The 16,161-nt window shown below is 38.3% G+C and overlaps 3 protein-coding genes across 8 annotated transcripts; 1 reads left to right on the top strand and 2 right to left on the bottom strand.

Moving 5' to 3' along the window:
• Positions 1-14: 14 nt before the first annotated feature.
• On the top strand, positions 15-1,427 carry LOC132204641 (uncharacterized). Of its 2 annotated transcripts, XM_059633274.1 has the most exons (4): positions 15-224; positions 288-566; positions 628-992; positions 1,046-1,427. In XM_059633274.1, exons 2-4 carry the CDS (start codon positions 302-304, stop codon positions 1,331-1,333), a joined length of 918 nt encoding a protein of 305 aa, XP_059489257.1. In that variant the 5' UTR covers positions 15-224; positions 288-301; the 3' UTR covers positions 1,334-1,427. The 2 variants fall into 2 exon arrangements, with proteins under 2 accessions (XP_059489257.1, XP_059489249.1); XM_059633266.1 differs by having other exon boundaries at positions 15-566.
• A 23-nt stretch (positions 1,428-1,450) lies between these two features.
• Positions 1,451-5,702, bottom strand: LOC132204620 (integrator complex subunit 2). The gene is made up of 14 exons (XM_059633245.1): positions 5,285-5,702; positions 5,084-5,222; positions 4,810-5,023; positions 4,627-4,757; positions 4,248-4,570; positions 3,965-4,162; positions 3,732-3,915; positions 3,356-3,678; positions 2,975-3,306; positions 2,768-2,920; positions 2,563-2,714; positions 2,249-2,500; positions 1,864-2,166; positions 1,451-1,807 (listed from the first exon to the last, which is right to left on the bottom strand). The coding sequence occupies exons 1-14, from the start codon at positions 5,566-5,568 to the stop codon at positions 1,505-1,507; spliced, it is 3,291 nt and encodes a 1,096-aa protein (XP_059489228.1). The 5' UTR covers positions 5,569-5,702; the 3' UTR covers positions 1,451-1,504.
• A 208-nt stretch (positions 5,703-5,910) lies between these two features.
• LOC132205370 (uncharacterized) lies at positions 5,911-16,091 on the bottom strand. 5 transcript variants are annotated; one of them, XM_059634375.1, is made up of 17 exons: positions 16,005-16,091; positions 15,559-15,802; positions 15,224-15,365; positions 14,990-15,154; positions 14,727-14,901; positions 14,543-14,671; positions 13,851-14,481; positions 13,535-13,778; positions 13,367-13,484; positions 12,048-13,250; positions 11,759-11,967; positions 11,302-11,703; positions 11,050-11,245; positions 10,716-10,997; positions 7,317-7,428; positions 6,735-7,149; positions 5,911-6,684 (listed from the first exon to the last, which is right to left on the bottom strand). In XM_059634375.1, exons 8-17 carry the CDS (start codon positions 13,571-13,573, stop codon positions 6,148-6,150), a joined length of 3,513 nt encoding a protein of 1,170 aa, XP_059490358.1. In that variant the 5' UTR covers positions 13,574-13,778; positions 13,851-14,481; positions 14,543-14,671; positions 14,727-14,901; positions 14,990-15,154; positions 15,224-15,365; positions 15,559-15,802; positions 16,005-16,091; the 3' UTR covers positions 5,911-6,147. The 5 variants fall into 5 exon arrangements, with proteins under 5 accessions (XP_059490358.1, XP_059490360.1, XP_059490362.1 ...); XM_059634377.1 differs by having other exon boundaries at positions 13,535-14,138; positions 14,259-14,481; XM_059634379.1 differs by having other exon boundaries at positions 13,535-14,481; positions 14,990-15,365.
• Between the last annotated feature and the right edge of the window lie 70 nt (positions 16,092-16,161).

Below are 16,161 nucleotides of genomic sequence, written 5' to 3'. Positions count from 1 at the left end.
ATTTAGAAAATTCGAAAGTCAATATAATTCATCAAACTGAATGAAATAATATTTACATCGGACGCGGGACAAAACTTCTGCTAGGTTTTAGTCAATGCTAAAAAGTAAAGTTTCGCAACAATATGGAATTATGCGCAATACAACTAAAATGGAAGTAACACGGTCATTCCAACAGCATTGTTGGTTTTAAGTTATTGGATTGGCCTAAGAATTCTTCAACCAAAGTTCGTTCTCAAAACTGCCAAATTTGAAGCTTTCTCTATAAATTAAAATTATTGTGTTCTGAGTCGGCGTACGAAGCATGTCTACCACAATTAATAACAGTCGAGGCAGAGATGGGGAAGGCCCGCAAGAGACTTTTGCGATTCCGCAACTTCCAATTCAACCGCCTCCACCCTACTTTGCCGTTTGCAATCCATTGGGCTCATTGGCTCCTGTCCACCAGAACAGGCCCTCGGCGCCACCTTCAGCGCCAAACGGAGATCGGCTTTGGAGCCACGACGGAACACACAGTCCTGGGCAAGTAAATAGAATTCATTCCCAGGATGGTATTGACTATGAAAGAGGTACTTTTTTCCTGCATTTATGTGAATAATTTAAAATTGAGCAATAAAAAAAAAATCAAAGACGAGGGAGACAGACGGACCAGCATTCTGCACCTCTACACTTTGGTGCTGGTCTTGCTTTTGGCCACCCTGACTTTGGTGGCCCTGTCCAAGCTGTTGCCGACCTCGCTGGCCAACCCACTGTACAACATGCACTGGCTCTATTATGGGTCAGCCGCCGCCATTGCAGCCTCCCTGATCGTCCTTGCTGCCTGGCAGGCATCACCCCAGTCCAGCCCCCTCAACGACTGTTTGATGCTCGTCCTCTGGGGAAGTTTGACCATCAATCTGGTGCTCATTGGGAACAACTACACCCTGATCTCTGTTTACTTTGCCGGCTGCCTAACCCTCGTGACCTCAATCGCCCTGACCCTGTTGGCCCTGCAGGTCAGAAAGGCCGTTTGAAAATCATTAAAAAATTTGCATCGTCAGCTTTTCAGATCAAGACGGATTTGACTAAGAAAAGCTTTGAGCTACTTGTGATTTTAAGCGGAGTTGCTGCTTTTGTGGTGGCATTGACAGTTCTCCGAGGCGGTGAAGAAGCTGCTGTGGCCATTTCTGCCACCTGGATCATCTCGGCAGTGCTCCTGATGCCCTACTTGACTCAGTTCATAGCTGGAGGCAAACAACTGAGCTTTCCGATTGAGGACTTTGTCTTGGTGGGAGCTATTCTATTCACCCTCATCATTAGCTTCTTCCAGCACACCCTTTTACTTTTTCCCAATTGAATAACCAATAAGAATAAAAAAAAATGATGTACATTTGCAACCGAATTTGGAAACTTGACCAATAAACCAGCTATTTTGTTTTAATTTCAATAAAATTAAGGTATATTGATAAAATTTAAAAAAAATTATGTCTTTTTTTTCAAGGTAATTATTGAAAACAAATATAAAACATTAGTAAATTGTTGGGCTCAGAACTGCCTTTTCCATAATCTGCCCAAATGTATCTTCGATTTCCTGACAAAGACAAACGTTGTCTTGAGGGACTCCCACTGCTCTCCCAGGACCCCTTTTGCATGAATGGCCTGTTAACGCACCTTGAGACATCTCCACTCTTCCCAGCTGCTGCAGGAAAACCAAAATTTCTTCTAGCAGAGGTGGGAAGGCCTGGCCAAATCTCACAAGAGCACCCAACGTCTGAGAAAAGAAGGGAGCTCTGGCAGTGCTGGGCAGCACGCTCAGTAGGGTCGATAATACCTATTATTATTCATATTAGTCTTAATCCATCAATTGGCAATTCTAAATGATCTCACCGAAATGCAAAGTTTTGCCACTGATAAGGATTTGGGCATGGCAAACTGAAGACTGAGGTGTGACGCCAAATTTACAGCAAAGATTTGCTTTTCCGTTTCTGGTTGGCTCAAGAGTTCGGGCAAGAAATCCAAGCAAATGTGCATTGACGGGATTCCAGCCACAGTCACCGGAAGCAGCTCCATTGGGTAGCCTTGGAAATGGACCAGTTTCGCCAAATTTGGGTCTGCGATGAAGGCTTGGTGGAGGTAGCTGCACACAACTCCTCTGCATTCGCGAAGGGCCCACTGTTCTCCAGGCTTTGCCTACGGAGAAAATACAGTTTTTTAATTATTAATTTTTTAATTTTCAAAACGATAAACTTATTGAATAAACAATTGTACGTACTTTGTCTTGTTTGTTTTCCAAACAAGTCTCAAGGAGGACTTGAACGGCTGCAGACTCTTGGGCTGCAGTCAGAGCCATCCTCAGGTCATCCCTTTCTTTCAGTTCTTGAGGGGAGGCAGTGCCCGCCACCTGCAGATCCTGAAGTTGACGCGCCAAGTGTGACCTTGAAGCTGCCAGTCCTGCCTGCAGAACTCTGAGCACCACGCTCAGAGCAGGCGCGCACCGGAAAACTCGCTCGTCACACCGTAAAACCTTTGATTTGAATACGAGATAATTAAAAAAAAAAAAAAATAGGACGAAATGTATTTATTTACCTGGAGAGGATCTAAAACCACATCTTCCTGAGTCAACGGCACCATGAGAGTGTCGTGACCTGGCTCTGGTAGTAAAAGGGCGTTCACTGTCAAAACCCACAGGCTCCTGGGGAGGACGGTGTTGAGTCTTAGCCACACTCTTTGATACAGCTCTGAAAATATATTTTTATTTTATTGCTTAAATTATTAAATTAAAAAATTTTACCTTGAACTCGCCGAGGTACATGATCCGCTAAGACTGACTTGAAGTGGATGGTAATAACTTCTGCATGACTCCAGGCTTCTGTTGGAGGCATATCCGCAAGTCTCTGAAGCACTTGAATCGTCCTCAGTGGATGAGACGAAACTTCAGCCATAGCTATTCAAAATATTTGTTAAAATTACAATAATTTCAAAATTCAATCATTTCAACCTTTGTGAATGTCATCCGACGTCAGGGGAGCGTTCAAAGGGGAAGTTCCCAAGGACGGTGGTTCTGTTTCGAACCAGTCGTTGACCAGAGACAAGTGTGGGAAATGAGTGGCCAAGAGTTTTAGAAGGGGAGCAAACAACCCTCCCAAGTTTTGTTGCTCTTTCTGTGCCTGCTGCAGTAAATATTTGATAGGAAGCTGGGCCAGGAATTCCGACGAATAAGCCTTGGCATTTTTGTGGTGAGCTGCAAGTCTGAGGTCCTCGTAGTGCAAGACGTAGTAAAGCAGGAGCAGTTGAGAGGTTAGGGAAGGCTGCTGTTCAGTAGATCCGGCCCTAAATTACGTTTTATTAAATATTGAAAGTCTTTTATTTTGCTACAAACTTGAATGTTGAGGCATGGAAGACCACTTTGATTTCATTTTCAGAGATGGGCTCATTGGTTGTGTTGATCGGGTTGTCGGCAGCTTTGTTTGCCGGCACCAGAATGGAGCTGACATAAACCTCAACGAGGGCAGGCAGGACAGGGTGAAGTGGAGACTCGCTGTTGCATATTTGACGATAGATCCAGTCTTTGATTGGCACTCTGTGTTTTGAGAAAGCGCGACTCTTCAGGAGCTGATGAATGCAGTGCACAGGCAGAAAGCCTGTTGTTTGGCCAGACAAACTTGGAGTGACGGGAACTTTTACAGCATGGGCCGTGACAACCTATAGAAGCACAAGTTTTCAATTTGATTAATTTTAATTCTATAGATACATACCTGCTCTGTAAAAATTTCCTGGACAAAAATGGTCTTGATTCTGGACAGGTTGTGAGGTCGTATGGGAATTTTCATGCCCAGGGTCGAGCAGACGAGATCGCAAACAGCGGAGAGTTGGTTCGAGTGGAAGTGAATGGCCATCAGCAAGAGCATTTCTCCAAAGGACGCTTTCACTCCACTAGCACTGTTAAGAAAATGGTTTGTTGAAATTTACAAAACTTATTTTATGCAACCTTTCAAAATAAGCTTCCTCTTGGACGAGCCATTTTACCCAATCAACCGATTTCTTCTCATGCTCTGGTTGGAGGATTAAAGTCGGGCACGCTATCAGCATGCAGAGCCCAAGTGAAACAAAATGCACTCCCGCCGCTGAAGGTGGAGGATGGCTTGTTACTAGTTTCACTATGAGCGTCACTTCTTCATCTTGAAATCTAACATCAAAATCATTGTTACAAATATCTTTCTTCAAAATAAAAATCTGAAAATTTTAATTTAAAATAGTTATAAATAAATTACTTGATTCCAGCAACGCCTCTGAGTGCACAGAAAAGTCTGAGCATTACGGACGCCTGTGCAACTTTGGAGGCAACGAGTTGGTCGTCCGGCGGCACCAGGGCCTCCAGTTGACGAATCAACTCAGCTCGAAGGGCCTGAAGAGCAAGGTGAGACTCTTGCTTTCTCTTCTGGCCACTTCGAACAAATAATGAGAACCAGTTTTTAGCATTCGGGTCATTGCCAATCAATAGACCAGATACGAAGGCTACTATGTCCGAACCATCCTGGCCAGGCTCAGGGAGGGTCAGCAAAACTGCCAAGGCAGGCATCCTGCACAATTCGACCTGAAAATATGCCAATGATGTTCTATTTAAAATGATAAACTATCATCATTCCGTACGCATTTGTCTCGCACTGCCAAGGCCTTGCTAGGGTTCATTTGGCACAACATTCTGAGAGCTTTCATTCGAGCTTGAAAACTCGGTCCTTCGTCCTCCTGTCTCTCACCATTTGCAATCAAAGCGGAACAAACTGAAATGAAGCGTTTAGTATAGTTTTAAATTATTGTTTTAGTTAATCCAACCTTCTCTAAAATTGTCAGGGAGGTTTGCTACTAGTCTGCAAATAATCCACGGCCCATATCGGACGTGCAGCAAATACTCTATAACCTCGGTAATGTTTAAAAGAGCCGGAAGCTCGGCCAGAGCGATACACAAAATGTCACAGATTTTCTCTTGGTACACAGGGGGATCAAAAAGCTCGGAATATATGACCCCTTGTTCCCTTCTATCTGCAGCCTAAAGGTTTAAAACATTAAATTAGTTACGAAAATTGAGAAAAATAATTAATCAAATTACTTGAGAGGCAACGAAGAAAAGCTCGTAAAGGACAAGTCTCAGACTTCGGGTCGAATCGCCTCTTTCGAATTCCAAAGATAGTCCTCCTTGCAGCGACTGGACCAATACACTGTCTGCAGCTGAACTGCCGGGACGAGACCTATAAATGAATTTTTAATTAGAAATCAAAATCATTCATTAATTCATGAATCAGATCAAGACCTAATTTGTTGCTCTCGCTTCACATCAACCTCCAGAGCGTGAAAGTCGATCGAAAGCCAAGCGACGATGGAATTCACGGCCTCGATTCCACTGAGCGTGGCCAAAATGCGAATTCTCTCGTCGGCACATTTCTTCGAAGAATCCAGCGGAGGCAAAAGGCTGATCCTCGACAAAGTCGGCAGCACGGGTCTGATTTCGGCAGCGCTGCACTTGGAAATCGCCTCCACGTCCAGTTCTTGAATCGCCTTAAAGACGTGCGGTGCCACAGTGGATTCAATATCCATTTTTCTATTCAAGATCTTTCCGAAAACTTGAAATTTTATCTAAAATTCTGCAAAATTTGCATCTCGTCTCCAGTTTGTTTTTGTTTACGTCGGGCGATAACAGGTTGTCATTGGTTGAAAATCAGTTTCGAATCTCTTCTTAGCCAATCAAAACGCAGCAAACACTGCGCATGTCCTTTAAATTCCCCATTCTTTTTTTTCACGCACCAAAAGGTCGTTGTCCAGCAGAGACAATGTAAATAGAGATGGGACACTCAATGTTAAATTTCTTTGACAATACTTTATCCGCTAGAGGCGCAGCGATCGAGCTCTCATCCAATCAGAATCAAGGCGTGCTTGTGGATTGTACTTTTGCGGCGGTAAAAATCAACAATAAAAATAATGTGTGGTCTTGCTCAACAAGGTCTTGCTCCAGCGGTCAACGCACAAAACAAATATTATTTATTGGCAGTCATACGCGGAAAAATAAATTAACGGGTTACATTTCGTATGTATGGCCGCATAGCAAGTGTTTTTTAATAGAAATAATAATGATTAAAAATATTCTCTTAATTCCAGACAGGTATCCGTTTGAAAAAATTAAAAGTAAATAATGTAATATTTAGAATACTTCTTTTTACTCCTCAAAGTTTCTTTGGCGTACCAATGCACTGCACATTTAAAAATATATTGAAATAATATTTGAAGAAATTGTTCAGAATGACGTGAACAACCAAACTCACATGAAGCATCATTCAAAACCTTGTCATATATATGTCTGAATACATCTTTTGGCATACTCTGTTTAGTATGGAGCTCTGACTTAATTCTCCTCAGTTTTGAACAAACAAAGTTTGCGAAATTGTCGCTAACGTACAGCAGTTTGGACTGATTATCGCGATACTCTCTAAACATGGTATAGACCTGGCTGGGCAGTGTTTCACTGGATGTCGCAGATTCAATGCACATAGCACAATGCAAAACATTGTCCACCTTTTTCAATGCGACTCCTCCAAAATACGAATCACTTTGGCTCTGCAAGTCAATGAGTTCATCGTCCGCATCTTGAGACTCCTCATCAGATGTACTGTCTTCGCATGGTTCAGGCTCCAAAGGCAAGGTGGGGTTTTGTTGTACCTTATGGAAAGAATTTCATTACTTTTTCATTCTTAATTTTTTAAATGTACCTTTCTAAAAAATGCATCAAAAATATAAGGTGCCAGCTCACGGCAGCTTAATCCATCGTCCTCACAATTTTTCTTTTCATTGTGGAGTTTTAGATACATTAAAAGGTTAAAAAAAGCTCCAACCAAGCAAGCGCAGAAAGTCAAAACTGTGGGGGAATGTCCGCTACCACATTGCTCTCGTATTTCCCCGTTGAAATTCTCTAGAGGGTCCTGCTGAATTCTTCTTGTTAAGAGAAACTCAAACCCTCTTGCACGCATCATCGGAAAAAATAGTTTCATTGATCGAATCAGCCAAACAAGAGAGTGTATGGATGGCGTCCAGACTGTTGTCCCATCTTTTTTTCTGAACTTCCATTTCCCCACAAATAATTCAGCTTTATTCCAAAAATCCCAGTGGGCAGAGGATTCATGCAGCCTAAAAAATTGAAAATTATGATACCTATTATTTAAACCTCTCTGGCTTAATAATAATAATTCCAAGACATTATTTAACTTGGCTCCGATCAATGAGCCAAATGCATGAGCTCAGTTGTCAAAGACAAATTCAATCAAATTCGTCTAGAAAATCATGATGATACTAACCGGCCTTTCAAAGGTTTTGCATGCGAATACGAGCTTCCATTAAACGAGTCGACCAAGTTGTCCATGAATTGTATAAATTCTACGGTATGACACGCTTCAGACGGGAGGAGACCTACAAAAATTTTGTTACTAATATATATTCCATGAAAATCATAATACTTGAACACGTAACAGAGGCGGCGTGGTGAATTTTCGCCCCTGGAGAATTAACATTCCGTGCCTTATTATTATTGTTAATAATTTTTTTTTATCGTCGAATGGAAAATATCAGATGCAGAAACGACCAAATTTTACTTTGGAAATTAAAATTAATTGATTATAATCGCCATGGACTCAAATATTCTATTTAAAAGGGAGACATATACATTTCGATTTGATAGCCAGAAACATTAACTCCTCAAAGGGTGAGCCAGGGTTCTAAGGGTGAAGTGTGGGAAAACAATTTGACAAAAAAGTTGGCTAGAAATAGTCGAAATGCATGGTCATAATTATCATATATAATTTTTTTAATTCATATTAGAATAATTTTTTTAAATTACACACACACCAATTTTAATTATTTGTTAAAATAGAATATATTATTTTATAACTTGTATTTTATATATTGAAAACAATTGAAAAGTACTATATACTATTTAATAATTTATTAAAATGTCATCAATTTTAATTTCAATTACAAAAAAATTTAAAATTAATTAAAAATTTCAAATAATTGAAGACGAAATAACATTGAATTTTAAATTTACTAATTTTCAGTGTAATTTTTTTATTACCTTTTAAATAAAATTAAAACATACTTTTTTATTGTTATTTAAAATTTTAAAAATTTGATATCTATTTCAATTAAAATAAATTAAATATAATTTCTGAAGTTTCTATCCTCGGAGGTCACTAATAATAATTTTGTATTTGGGTGGATCCAGGAATGATTTGGGTGTGATTGTTGATGAAAAGTTACCTTTTTAACTGAATATTATAAAAACTGAATAATTGGTTTCCCGCAATAGAAATTAATTTTCAACCAGCGATAACTCTATTTCTGTTACAGAAACGACAAAATGTGTAATGACAAAAAAAGTGAATTTTGACATTCTGCATTCAATCAATATCACAGCTCGGCGAAAATTCGTGAAAGGTACAATGCGTTGGCAAGGGTCGTGCGATCTTTACAAAATTTTAGGACCTGAAAGACCATGCAAGGAGATTTTCAAAAATATATAGTTTTACCCAGTCTTACCCCAATATCTATAAATTTACGGGTTCTACGGGACGTTCAAAATTGGGTTTTTGAAAATTTCAAACGGCTGTATCTCGGCTTTCCGTGATCGCACAACAAAAATCCGGGTATGGCTGAATTCCTCTTTTCACTTTCTACAACTTTGCCGTTGAAAGCAAAATCCTAGGTAAAAGGTCAAGGTCACTTCCGATGACCTTGTGTCATTCAAACTGGAATTTGAGCATTAAATGCAAACATTTTTGAAATTCTGAGATAGCCATTCGATTCTTCGTGAAATTTTACATACAATGTGTGAAAATGGCGAAGTAGTTTTTTCTCTTTAAATTTATATTTAAAAAAAAGGATAAAAAACGTGGTTTTTTGGTGCTCGGATCAGCGATTTTTAAGAAAAACTTTAATAACTCGTTTTCTGTGCGTCTGAGGCAAAAAATGATTATGATCAAAATTGATCCCCATTAAAAGTTCTATCTAAATATGTAAAGGTCATTGACCTTTTGAAAACTTGGGTCAAAGGTCACCTTGACCCTTATCCTTCAGTGAAAAGACCCTAATGTGTGATACATGGTTGGAAAAGTCTTATCACTAGGATACCAATGGTCACCATATTTTTGTCTCCGGCTTCATTTTCGACCTAGTTATGATGGTTTTATTGTGAAAAAAGCGCATTTTCTTTCATTATATATTAAATAATCAGCTTACATTGGTGGAAAATAAAGCCAGAGACAAAAATATGGTGACCATTGTTATTTTAGTGATAAAACCTTTCCAACCATGTATCACACATTAGGGTCTTTTCACTGAAGGACAAGGGTCAAGGTGACCTTTGACCCAAGTTTACAAAAGGTCAATGACCTTTGCATATTTAGATAGAACTTTTAATGGGGATCAATTTTGAACATAATCATTTTTTGCCTCAGACGCACAGAAAACGAGCTATTTTCGATTTTCTTAAAAATCGCTGATCCGAGCACCAAAAAACCACGTTTTTTAATCTTTTTATTTTAATATAAATTAGAGAAAAAACCACTTCGCCATTTTCACACATTGTATGTAAAATTTCACGAAGAATTGAATGGCCATCTCAGAATTTCAAAAATGTTTGCATTTGATGCTCAAATTCCAGTTTGAATGAAACAAGGTCATCGGAAGTGACCTTGACCTTTGACCTATGATTTTGCAATCAACAGCAAAGTTGTAGAATTTAATGAGACGAGTTCAACCATACCCGGATGTTGGTTCTCCGACCAAGAGAAGCCGAGATAATTGAAGTTTTTGGTTTTTTCAAAATGTCCCGTAAAATCCGCTATTTTGAAAATATTTTGATAAAAATTTAGGGATGTTCCCTTCAAGTAATGGATATTAAGTTGTGAAACTCTCAGATCTCTATCATCAACTTTGGGCGCGGTACGCGGTGTGTGAGAATGCTAAGAACGGAACCGCAAACGAAATTAATTTTCAAACAGCGATAACTCTGTTTCTGTTAGAGATACGCAAAAACATGTAATAATGAAAAAAGTGTTTATATGACCTCACCTATCGAACCATGCAACGCTCATGCAGGTCAATTCACTTAAGGTCATTGACCTCAGTGACCATGAAAATCGATTTTGCAATAATAAAATGATGATGAAATTAAAAATAACATTTTATTTTCAATTAATGAAAGTTAAATGGTATTTTATCCTTGTTAATAAAAAAAAATTAAATAACATTTTTTATAAAATTTTAAATTAAATTAAAATTTGAAAAGATGATAACCTATTAAATTGTGAAGAAAAAAATTCTCTTAAGTGATATGATTTTGATGCATGTAATATATTACAATTAATTATTTAACAGTTATTTACGAAGTATTTTAAGTTATTGTAGTTAGATAAATGATAATTGTGTAAATTATATAAGCTCTTTTTATTTAAAAATAAAAATAATGAAATTAAATATATACTTGATATTAAGTTTATAAAACACATTTTAATTTTTTTACTTTTAATATATGACCATTAAAAGGATTTTTTTTTTGACCTCTTCCTTGTTTTTTAGGTCAGGGAAAAAATCACGACACTGGAAATCAAAATTTTGTGATGCGGGCTCTGCCGGAAAAATCTACCTGTTTCCAAAAACTGAAGATCCACCCTGTGAACTAATCTATATTGTTGACTTACCTTGCGCAATTAACGTATTGAGAGAAGCCGCAACACTGGAGCTGACCAACTGGAATGCCAGTTTCACTTTCATGGCCTGTTTGTCTCTTGCATAAATATGCGCAGCCGTTAGTTTCGGTGCTAATGTTGTTCCGATGAGCTTGCCTTTTAAACTTAAAAGTTCCTCTACGTGCTTAATTTTGGCATATCGTCCAGGTCCAATTTCCAGGTCATACTTTCTGAACATGCTTACTATACATTTTCCTATATGCACGAAATCCGGGCCACAGCAAATTTCTTCCCCTAAATTAAAGTATTTGTTTTATCACTTAATAAAGTTAAAGAAATATTTCACCATCTATTAGAAAATAAGGTTTGTTTGCGCAAGCCTTCAATATTTCCAGGGCCTTTAAATTTGTCGGCGCCTGGTCGCAAGTGCAAAATTTTATTTTTACTCCGAAAGTTTTCAACCTCCTAATATTTTTTTCAATCAAATTTGCTAAGACTGATGAAGGCGTGGTTCCTGTAGAAAAATAGTAAGAGACTGGGAACTGAAATTTAGAACCACAATGAAAAACAATATAAATAAAAAGAAAAATTAACCAACCTTGACCTTCTTGTTTCTGAGCAGAACAACGAAAAAAATAAGTGCGTGATCCGCCAATTCTTTGGTGGTCTCCTCTCCTGGCCCATAATCGCTAAATCCTTGAAATTTTTTCCACTTTGAGGACCACATCAAAAACTCATCAATGGATAATTCATCCCACAAGAGAACTGCGTAACAGTCCCTTTCATCCTCTAAATCTGATGTAAAATCTCCAACACCCTCCAATATAGGCTCAATTATTCCTGGTTCGATGCTTAGCCCTTGCGTGAAACGAAGAAGAGTTTTTTTTGATGGAAGAATGAACATGTCACTGACAGCCGCTCTTGCTCTTCGTCCCCCTTTCTGAAGACCCATGGTGAGTATAAGGTCTTGTCGATCATATCTTCGACCTTGTGGCTTCACCTATTGAGATTAAGTTATTATTTCATTAAAACATCATTATTATATGAAATCTTACTTTCTGAAGCTTGATTTGTCGATCAATAAAATCGACGCATTTTGTAGGCAGGTGTTTTCGTAAATAGAGTATGGCAGCTTCCTTCGAAGCAGGGTTGGTGGCTTTTCTTTTAAGCCTCATCTTTTTCAACCTCTTGACCTCTTTGTTCTTCTTCTTTGCAAATGCAATCAAACTCTTTCTGTCAAGCTTTTCAAATAGTGTTTTCTTGGCTGGAAAAAGAAAAGATAATATTTAATAAAGCGTATGGTCCTCCGTAATTTTTTTTTTTTTTAATATCTTTTTATGTTACATGGATTTGCTGGTAGTTGTTTTTGACGTGGAGGTTGCTGTTCTTGTGCATGACGTGGTGGTGATGGTGATTCTTGTTGAGGTGATGCTACTTGTGGTTGTTGAGGCGGTGATAGAGGCGGTTGTGTTGGAGTTTGCTCGTTCTCAGATGCTGCTACCTGTTGTTCATGTGGTGGCTGTGGTTGCTGCAGGGTAGCGGTTACTTGCGGCAAAGTCCGAGGTGGGTACGCATGTCCGGATCGTGGTGGAGGTGGTAGTATTTGTCGTACTTGTGGCTGTTGAGGTGGTGTTGGACGAGGTTGTTCTTGTGGTGGTGTCGTAGGTGTATCGTTCTCGAATGGCGGTGCTACCTGTTGTTCATGCGGTGGCTGTGGTTGCTGCAGGGTAGCGGTTACTTGCGGCAAAGTCCGAGGTGGGCACGCATGTCCGGATCGTGGTGGAGGTGGTAGTATTTGTCGTACTTGTGGCTGTTGAGGTGGTGTTGGACGAGGTTGTTCTTGTGGTGGTGTCGTAGGTGTATCGTTCTCGGATGGCGGTGCTACCTGTTGTTCATGCGGTGGCTGTGGTTGCTGCAGAGTAGTGGTTACTTGCGGCAAAGTCTGAGGTGGGTACGTAGGTGGTGGAGGTGGTAGTTCTTGTTGAGATGGTGTTTGTTGATGCTGCGGTAATGATTGTCTATGTTGTTCGTCTGTTGGTTTCCGACCAAAAGGCTTCGACCGATTTAAAGGCAGATGAGGCAAAACATATTGTTTCACCACTTCTGCCTTGAGATTCTTCTTGGACGAAGGGCACCCTTGAAGCAGATTGTATGCTGTAGATCCACCAAAGCTGGAACTATTCAGTCTCTGAATTTTTTTTCTTGGTTTGTATGGAGACCCTGGAGAAGTTGCAGGCTCCAGCTCAGAGTTATCATTCAAAAATCGATAATTGTCTGCTTGCGAAGAAATTTGCAGCTTTCTTGTTCTTGGGCCTCTGGCTGGCAGATAGGGTGATGAAGGCGTTTCTTGCTGAAATTGTGGTGAAGCCTGACAGTTTTCTCCTATCAGACCACAGCTGGAATCCGAGTTCAATGGGCGAAGTGGTGTACGAGGAGAACTTCTAACTGGTAGCCTTGGTGATGAAGATGGTGTCCATGACTGCAGCATCTGAGGCGAAAGGTTTTGATTCTCGACGGTTCGAGGGTTGTTCATTGGTGTTCTATTACCTACATTGAAAATAAAATTAATTATTGTACGAAGCTTCAAAATAATCATAACAAATCATGTAAGATCATATTTCTTAATGCTTTATTAGCTTTCTGTGCATAATTATTTTTCTTACATGATGATTGAAAGTGTTCAAAAGAAGTATCAGAATCAGAAGTGGTTCTCTCATAAAATAATATGTAACCTGTGTCACTTTTCTGGCTGTCACCATCCAGTACAGTGAAGGAGGACACCTGCAGGGAAATGTACTGATAAAATTGTAAGATATGTGAATTTCGCTTACTTTCGAATCGTTGTAAATATTGATCGTACCATCTTGCATTAGACTTTGACAAATATAGTGTCCTTTGCTCAAATCACCTTCATGATGGATGATGGCTTTGCAAAAAAATGACACCTCCTCAGTTCCATTTTTTTTTATAATTTGGCCATCTTTTAACGCAAAGATACTCTGCTTCAACGTCAAACCATAGTCCAAGACAATTTCACCAGAGTCTTTCAAAAGCTGGTTGGCCTGGTTGCTGAACCTAAATTTTTATTATTGAAGTTGAATAGAGAATAATTTAGTATGAATATAATATCACTTATTCAATCCATACCAGATCCCGTATTAATTAATTCTTTGAAATGAACACACCACCTGATGAGGCACATCAACACAAAACCACAGACATCACTTTTTCAACACCACCAATAACATTCCTTCACCCATGTACCTACAAAATGAAATCACAAAGTAAAATGTTCTTTTTTTAACTCTAAAACTTCCCTGATAACAAATAAAAATAACGCTTGCAAAAAAAACAAGACGAGTTGAAAAAATAAAAGTTATGTTCTTCTCAGTTTTGTTAGTCACATAATGGGTCTGCACATTTTCATTTGGATTGCTGGAAACAGAAACAAAATTAATTACAGAGTAAATAATAATAAATTGAAAAAATAATAAAAAACATAAATTAAATAAATCCCCGTTACACAACGCTCATCAAAATTTGAATCAAAATCACCTTTTCAGTTGAATTACCAAAACTTTTGGAAGCTCCTGAAAATAAATTATTTCCTTTTGTGGAGTTCCTCTGTGGCAATGTGAGCAATACGGCTCATGAACGCAGCTATCGTCACTGTTCATGTAAATACGCAGAGCTTCCTTCAAATCAGATGCCATGGGTAGGCAAAGGTCGTACATGGGCTGACTTAAATACCGGGTTTTGCCGCACACTAAACATTGACCTGCATATTGTTTTGGAGGATATTGATGCAATGTAATTCTAAATATATATTTTAATCTTACGCTCAAAAACTTCTTTGCCCTCGAAAACTTCACTCACTCCCTTCTTATCCAACGACTCAATCTTTTCGAGTAACATTCTGTGCAATTCCATGGAGTCCTGCTGTAAACCTTCGTCAAAATCTTTTGTGCCTATAAGAATAATAGTCTAATCCAATAAGGTTCAAATGTTACTTTTTTAACTTACTCCAAATTTGTGTAAGCAAGTCCAAGGGTGTGAAAGGCTCAGCACAAGTTTTTGTTACCTCACGACCAACTTCTTTCAGCAAGCAAATAATGCAACTTTTAGACTTCAAGAGTTGGCAACTTTCTTCTTTGTGATTATTAAGCAGCATCCAAATCCAGCTGCATGCAAACCAAGCCTAAAACAAATAACCATGGAAATAATAGCAGCCAATTGTAGCCTCTGTGAAATACATTGACAAAGTACTTCTTATTTTTTTTATATACCTGGCAAAGTGAATTTATATAGCATGAGTTCCCCATATTCACCAATCCTCGCAATGGACCGTCAACAGCATCAAATGTTTTTCGTATTGAACAATCCAAAGACTCCCCAATTGGATTGACATCTTCCACATCTGGATCTAGATTTCTCGTCGGTAAAGCTGGCATCTGATAGTATTACACATTATTTTCATAAAACTTCAATGCATAGCAATCTCTTATACTCAAGTTTCTTACCCATGGCTTAGGTACTGCATCTTTGATCAGTTTACCATTTCCGTAAAAAAATTTTATGTCAAAGTGTTTGACACAACATCGAATATCTGTTCGCTCATCATCAGCAGGCAAGCCCATGTTTATCAACCATTGTCTTCTACGCCTATAAAAATTGCTCTTATTAGTATGTAATTTTGAATTGAAGGAAAATTGCAAACTCACTAAATTAATAAAATCTGAATAAAATCATAAATACGGACACACATTATATGGATACAATAATAGTTATAAAAAATATATCGAATTCTTAGTATTAATAATATTCAAAAATTAATTTTTGTAATAATGTTACTCACTCAGCATTATTTATACTTGAAGCCTTTGGAGCACATTTAAGATCAATTCCATTTAATGAAGTGCTATCACAATCAATGTAATGGCACTTCCTAACTTGAACGTTTAGATGAGATCTTCCCGTCTTATTAACTGTTTCAACTTCCACCGATGGCATTTTTCTTTTCCCTTCATCATCATTCTTGGATACAGCCAAAATCATCCCTGGTACAATTTGAAATCAATTGGGTGAGACTTTTCGGTATTCTGCAAATGAATCAATAAATAATAAAAAGTATGTAATTCAATTCTGTCGAGAGTGCCGAGCCGAGTAGCTGCGACTAAAAACAATTATGCAATATTTATGTACATTTCTACATTTAAAAAAAGCCAATTAGAGCTGAAAAACAATAAATCATTAATGATTTATATTTTAATTCCACTCCAAAGTAATTCTATTTTAACTTACGAACAGTCTGAGAATTTAGCTTGTTAGAACTTGATAAATAACAAATCAATCAAAACAATCCCATGAGGTATTATTTTATGTACTTTCAATCGTTTTCCGCCTTCTAGCGCCATCTATTGGAAAACGAAATAATGATAACAACCAATGAAACGGTCAC

This window comes from Neocloeon triangulifer, unplaced genomic scaffold, assembly GCF_031216515.1.
Source record: "Neocloeon triangulifer isolate White Clay Creek 2 clone unplaced genomic scaffold, ASM3121651v1 ptg000002l, whole genome shotgun sequence".
NCBI lineage: Eukaryota > Metazoa > Arthropoda > Insecta > Ephemeroptera > Baetidae > Neocloeon > Neocloeon triangulifer.
Note: the sequence above shows the minus strand (reverse complement) of the source record. Positions and strands in the feature narration are given on the sequence as shown.